Source organism: Strongylocentrotus purpuratus, unplaced genomic scaffold (assembly GCF_000002235.5).
Source record: "Strongylocentrotus purpuratus isolate Spur 01 unplaced genomic scaffold, Spur_5.0 spur5_scaffold_16, whole genome shotgun sequence".
In the NCBI taxonomy this organism is placed as follows: Eukaryota; Metazoa; Echinodermata; class Echinoidea; order Camarodonta; family Strongylocentrotidae; genus Strongylocentrotus; species Strongylocentrotus purpuratus.
This window is the reverse complement of record NW_022145601.1, coordinates 20699524-20706673: the sequence shown is the minus strand read 5'-3', so window position 1 is coordinate 20706673 and position 7150 is coordinate 20699524. Positions and strand designations below refer to the sequence as shown.

The 7150-nt window shown below is 36.4% G+C and overlaps 1 protein-coding gene across 1 annotated transcript in view; it reads left to right on the top strand.

The window, feature by feature from the left end:
* The first annotated feature begins 4361 nt into the window (after positions 1-4361).
* LOC100888615 overlaps positions 4362-7150 on the top strand; it is a 40011-nt gene continuing 37222 nt past the window's right edge. Inside the window, exon 1 of the mRNA XM_030987456.1 lies at positions 4362-4372. Within this exon, the coding sequence (XP_030843316.1) occupies positions 4362-4372 (11 nt within the window). The remainder of the gene's footprint in view (positions 4373-7150) is intronic.

Sequence of the window (7150 nt, the reverse complement as noted above, 5' to 3'; positions counted from 1 at the left end):
TATAGGTGGATACTCGACACATGACACCCCAAATCAGTGTGAGTATACATGATCAAGTCTTGATAAATGACTTCACACTCTTACAGGGGAAGGTAAACACTTATATTGAATGGGCGACTTAAACATTGACCTTTTTATCTAATAGTAGCTACCATGATACACTTCTTCATATTACTTATTCTCAAAGTTGTTTTCCACATATAAATAAACCGACCAGAATTGACGGTCATTCTTTTACCCTTATAGACAATATTTGTTCTAATATCTTTAATAAAAACATTACCAGTGGATTCATATATTCTGATATATCTGATCATTTGCAAATTTTTTAAATATGTAATAATGAAATTATAATGAAGAAGACAGCTAAACCAAACATGTAAAGTAAAGAAACACCCCAAAATATTGAATCGTTCAAAAGTGATCTGGCAACAGAAGAATGGCTGGATGTCTTTAACGAATCAAATGCAGATAAAGCGTACAAACTTTTTAATACAAAATTGCAGATATATTACGACAAACAGTTTCCTCTAGTGTCTGCGAACAAGAAAAATAAGCGTTGTAAAATGCCATGGATAACAAAAGCAATTCTACAGTCGATACTCTCGAGGAATAAACTGTATAAGGCTTATCTAACGAACTCAGCTATTCATAGCAAAACAAACAAAAAACAAACCGAAATAAATTAACTTAATCATTCGAAATTATCGTAAAATGTACTATTCCGACAAACTTAATAGAGTGAAATCAAATATGAAATCGACTTGGAGGATTATTAATGATTTGATGGGAAAAAAAACCTAAAAAAACTGCCCAATGATAATTTTACATTAGATGATACCGTTATAAAGTCTGAAGATGTAACCTAATTTAACACCGAACGAAAATTTGACTTTATTTCTTCCTGAACCTTCAAATTCAACACTGTTTTTTAATCCCACTGATCCTAATGAAATAACTGAAATAACAAAACAATCTAAAATTAAGTAAATCGCAGGGTCACAATAGAACTAGACATGTAATACTTGTTTGGAACAAGTATAGGTGGGCTGTTCCAACTAAAATTTGAGAGAAAATAGAGCAAAAATAAGCGAGATATTGCTTAAAAAGCAACGTCGTGTAGATTCATGATGTAAATGAAATTCACCTTCCTGAGGCATAACATGTAAATTAAGAAATTTCTGACATATGGCCTTCAATCGAAATTTTCACTATGATGACGTCATCAATATGAAAAACGGTACCAACTGAGATTGTAGAGAATTGTCTTAGCTACAACATTATCAATCATTATTTACAGAGATACAATCAATTTTCCATAAATTTGCTGAAGTCATAATATGCAAATTCGTATTTTTAGTGATGATGACGTCAGAATATTTTTAATGGCCAAATGAGACATGAAATCATATCTCTGACTCATACTCTATCAAAATAGGAAAAAAATATTGGCGTCCAGTTGCATTCTAAAGAGCTATAAAGGATTTTGTATGAGCATGTTTTTGCCCATATATGCTATGTATTACATAAGCTCGCGCGCACAGACATTTATGTTAAACGAATGCTCATTCCGTTATTAATAGTCATAAAGAGATAAACATGGTATCAATTTGTTTGTAAAAAAATGTGGTATATCATGAAAGAAAAAAAATGGCGATTCTATGTTGTGTAATGGTGTAACGCGCGTGTGCGCGATTTTTTTTGTAAAATGCTTAAAATTGCCTGAAACGTATGCAAAATGAATTTGAGACGATTTAGAGCATTTTAAAATTTTGCGCGCGTCTTTTGACCTTAACTTTACCGGACGGATATTGAGGGATATTGACCTTAATCATGATAAATATGAATGAGAAATGACTTTTGGTTATGAAGATATGATCATGAGTTGATTTTCAGAAAAATTCACAAAATGGCCCCTAAATGACGTCATCAGTCAAGGTCAAGGTTGAAAACTTTTCTCTCCTTTGTCCATATGCCTATACATATGTGTGCCAAATTTCAAGGCATTTGATCGAGCCATTTCAAAGTTATCTTGCTCACAAAAAAGTGGGTGGAATTAAGAAAAATAAATAACAAAGAAATAAATAAAGGCGATTTTACGAAAATTATGAGGTGGTCTGTATGATATACAACCCACCTGATTAGTGCTTTCCTTCTTAAATGTGTCATACACTTCATCGCTTGTCCTTTAACTCGCATTTTTAGTCTACCAATTAATACCGAGAAATGTCCCGAGTCCTTGAAAATTGCTAAGGTAAATCCTGTTTTTAAAAGAGACAATCCTCACGAAATTAGTAATTACAGGTCTTTTTCCATTCTTCCCAGCATATCCAAAATCTTAGAAAAAACTATTTACGATAGGCTTTATAAGTTTTTAGATACTTTTCATTGCCTAAATCTAAATCAATATAGTTTTAGAAAAGGACATTCAACTAACCAAGCTTTGGTACAATTATATGATAAAATAACGAATGCTATGGCCAATAAAGAACATGTAACAGGGATATTTATGGATTTATCGAAAGCCTTTTATACACTGGACCACTAAATTTTACTGGAAAAACTTTACTGTTATGGAATTCATGAAGTTGCAATTTCATGGTTTGAGAGCTATTTATCTAACAGAAAACAGTATATAATGTATAATGATGTTTTGTCTAGTTTCCTGCCTATCAAATATGGAGTTCCTCAAGGATCAATTTTAGGCCTTTTGCTTTTTCTATTATATATTAATGATTTAACCAATACAACACCTTAATTATCATTCGTCCTATTTGCTGATGACACGAACATCTGCTGTTCACATCCTAATTTAAACAATTTAGTAAATACAATTAATAATGAGTTACCAACATTATCTCTGTGGTTTTAATGCAATAAGTTATCCCTTAATATCAATAAAACAAATTTCATGTATCTCAAGCACGCAAATTCTCATGTCATTGACTTTCCTTACAACATAAATATAGATAATGTCCCTCTCGATAAACTGAGAACATTAACATTTTTCGGTGTCATTATCGATGAAAATTTAAATTGGAATGAACACATTCTTCATATCACTACTTCTATTTCTAGGGATATTGGTTTATTATATAAAATGACAAAATTAATCCCATGTTATATGCTTGTTATGCTTTATAATTCATTGATATTACCGATATAACATATTGCTATTTAGTATGGGCCACCAGCGCCAAAACCAAAATCAACTCTATTTATTTATTGCAATAGAAAGCCCTTTGTGTATGCACTGGTTTATCATATTTATCTTACACAAGTCCAATATTTTACAAACTGAAAACCCTAACAGTATTCGACATAAATTCGCTACAAAGTTTACTGATCATATTTAAGTATTTAAATAAAATGCTACCTCTTTCATTTCAAAACTTGTACACAATGAATAAAGCTATTCACTCTTACCCTACCCGTAATTCCTCAAATTTTCATCTAGTAAACCCGAAATTACTAATTGCTCATAGCTCCATGAGACACCATGGTCCTGACCTATGGAACTCTCTCCCAGAATCTATCAAATCATGTAAAACTATGTTTTTATCAGAATACTCAAGGTAAAAAGTTCTGTGTCAACTCTTCATTCTTTATCTTGTCATCTCTTCTTTCATTCGAATCATTATTATCATTGTCATCATGATTATCATGATCATCATCATTATCATCACCACCATCATCCTTATCTGCATTGTCAATATCAATATCATCGAAATTTGTATTTTCAATTACCTATCCGTTTCTGCTTAATGAATATGTATATATATATATATATGTCATGAGTTTTGTCTGGGGCTGTCGTATTATTAAGCAATCTGCTTACAATGACAGTACTTCTTCCGCAAATAATTGTATAATGTTTTATAATGTTTGAGGAAATGTACAGTTTATCATTTCGTTTTTGAAAATAACAATATATATATATATATATATATATATATATATATATATATGTATTTGCTTATTTATGATTCATTGTCAGAAAAAATGCTTATTGTACTTTGTATCATTATTGTTATCGAAAAACTGTATACTTTCATGAATGCAGAAGAAAATTAAATCAAATCAAATCAAATAGCTTAATAGCTATGCCTACAGTTAGGATAGAGACATGGTTGACATGCTTAATTTGTCTCTGGTCATAATATGTTGAGTGTATACATGTGTGCATGTGCATACTTGTTATTGAAAGGTGTCGCAATATGTCTATCACTGTACAGATGCAATGAAGGGGCCATGGAAATGGAAGCTCATACAAGAAGAGGTTATTAGGTACGGTAAACAGTTTTCATGACATTATATTGTACGGTGATGTGTAAAATCAAGACTGGTCAAGAAGGCGAAACATGAACGTAAGGTAATCCTCTGCCTATTTTAAATGATAATTGAAACTTTATATGATGTACCTCATATCATTTGTTTCTTCCTCAAATTCTTTTTTGTTCTGTTGTTCGATAATTCTAGCTATTAAACTAGACCAATAGCAAAGGCATCAAATATTAAAGCCATGGACGGCCCTACCACATACTAACCGAAATGATATATGTTGCATTGAAGTGAAAATGAGGCACATACTTTGGTATTACATCACCAAAATGATTACATAAACATATATCATAAGACAATAATTAAAAGCAATCTGCCAGACCGATTAGATTCACTTGATCTATTTAATATGAACTCCTTTATAGAGTACCAAAGTGTGATGTCATTTACTGGCCCCGTTGCCAATGTTGCTGGTTCCAAACGATTTTGGACTAAATAATGGTGTGGTGATCCAGGCGCAGATCCAGGATTTCTTAGGGGGGGGGGAGGCCCAAATTTGAAATTATGCGAGCCAAATATTGGTACGTAATGGTGACCAGCAGTGACGTAATGGGGGGGGGGGTGGGTGCAGGGAGGGGCGAGTTTTTCCCCTACCTCCTCCGCGAAGCGCGGAAGCTTCGACATTTCAAAAAAATATTAAAGAAAGAAGGCGATTCGTTGTACCGTTCCCCAAAATATTCCTCGTCTGAATTACGTTTTCCCCTCCCCCCCCCCTCCCGCGCGAAGCGCGGAAGCTTTAACGTCTCATTAAATCATTAAAGAAAGAAGACGATTCGTTGTGTCGTTATCGACTCTTAATCTTCGTCTAACTTCAGTTTCCCCCCTCCCGCGCGAAGCGCGGAAGCTTTTACGTTTCATTAAATCATCAGAGACAGAAGACGATCTGTTGTACCGTTCTCGACTCTTAATCCTTGTCTAAATTCAGTTCCCTCCCCTCCCACGCGAAGCGCGGAAGCTTCGACATTTCATTACATTATTAGCGAAAGAAGACGATCCGGTGTACCGTTATGACTTTTAATCCTCGTCTAAATTCAGTTTCCCCCTCCCGCGCGAAGTTTTTACGTTTCATTAAATCATCAGAGACAGAAGACGATCTGTTGTACCGTTCTCGACTCTTAATCCTTGTCTAAATTCAGTTCCCTCCCCTCCCACGCGAAGCACGGAAGCTTCGACATTTCATTACATTATTAGCGAAAGAAGACGATTCGGTGTACCGTTATGACTTTTAATCCTCGTCTAAATTCAGTTTCCCCCTCCCGCGCGAAGCTTTTACGTTTCATTAAATCATTAGAGAAAGAAGACGATTCGTTGTACCGTTCTCGACTCTTAATCCTTGTCTTAATTCAGTTCCCTCCCCCTCCCGCGCGAAGCGCGGAAGCTTCGACGTTTCATTAAATTATTAGAGAAAGAAGACGATTCGTTGTACCGCTCTCGAAAATAATCCTCGTCTGAATTCATTTTCCCCCTCCCACGCGAAACGCGGAAGCTTTTACGTTTCAATAAATCATTAGCGAAAGAAGACGATTCGTTGTACCGTTATGACTTTTAATCCTCGTCTAAATTCAGTTCCCCTCCCCCCTCCCACGCGAATCGCGGAAGCTTTTTCGTTTCATTAAATCATTAGAGAAAGAAGACGATTCGTTGTATCGTTCTCGACTCTTAATCCTTGTCTGAATTAAGTTCCATCACCCCCCCCCCCCACTTCCTGCGCGAAGCGCGGTAGCTTTGACGTTTTATTAAATTATTAGAGAAAGAAGACGATTCGTTTTACACTTCTCGACTCTTAATTCTGTCTGAATTTCAAAAATGTTCTTTGTCTACTCCCTTTTCTTCCTACGTCCTCTTCCTTTTCACTCCTCATTTTTGGGGGGACCACCTCACCCCCCCCCCCCCCCTGGCTACGCGTCTGCGGTCAGATTAACATATGTTGATACCTTGTCCGCCCCCGGAAGCTCAGGGGTTTCAGGCAAAAATTTACGGTCAGATTAGCATTCAGGGGTCCACCTTACGGCCCTAGGTGGGGTCCAGGGGGCAGAGCCCCGGAAGTACAGGGGTTTTAGGCATTTAATTACGGTCAGATGACCATTATTTTGATACCTAATTGTGACACTGGCAGGTCACTAATTGGCGTGGGGTTCAGGGGGCGGAGCCCCCGGAAGCTCAAGGGTTTTAGGCACTCGATTACGTCTAGATGAGTATCAAGGGGCCCACTTTAGGGCTCTTGGTTGGGTCCAGGGGGCAGAGCCCCCGGAAGCTCAGCGGTTTTAGGCGTTTAATTACGGTCAGAGGTGCATATTTTGATACCTTATTATTTTGTGACACTGGTAGGACAATATTTGGCGTGGAGTCCAGGGGGTAGAGCCCCCAGAAATCAGGGGTTTTAGGCATTAAATTACCGTCAGATGAGCATCTAACGTCCCGCCTTAGGGCCCTAGGTGGATTCCAGGGGGCAGAGCCCTCGGGGTTTCAGGCATTTAATCATGGTCAGATGAGCATATTTTGATACCTCACTATAATGTGACACTGGCAGTTAACTATTTTTTCTTTCTTGCTCTCTTTCTTTCTATTTCTCTTTAATATATTTTTCAAAAATAGTGTTGGGGGGGGGGGGGGGGGCTCGAGGATTCCGATCCCTGCCGATCCGCGGGTCCTGACATATAGGCATCTCAAGAAGCATTTTCTTGCCTGGCTGTAAATTTAGGAATTTGTCATTTTCCAACAAACGCATAAAAAAGTATAATTTACTTAAAAGTGAGGAAAAATCTCGGAAAATTATGTCATTTCAGCATTATTTGTAAACCACCGTTAT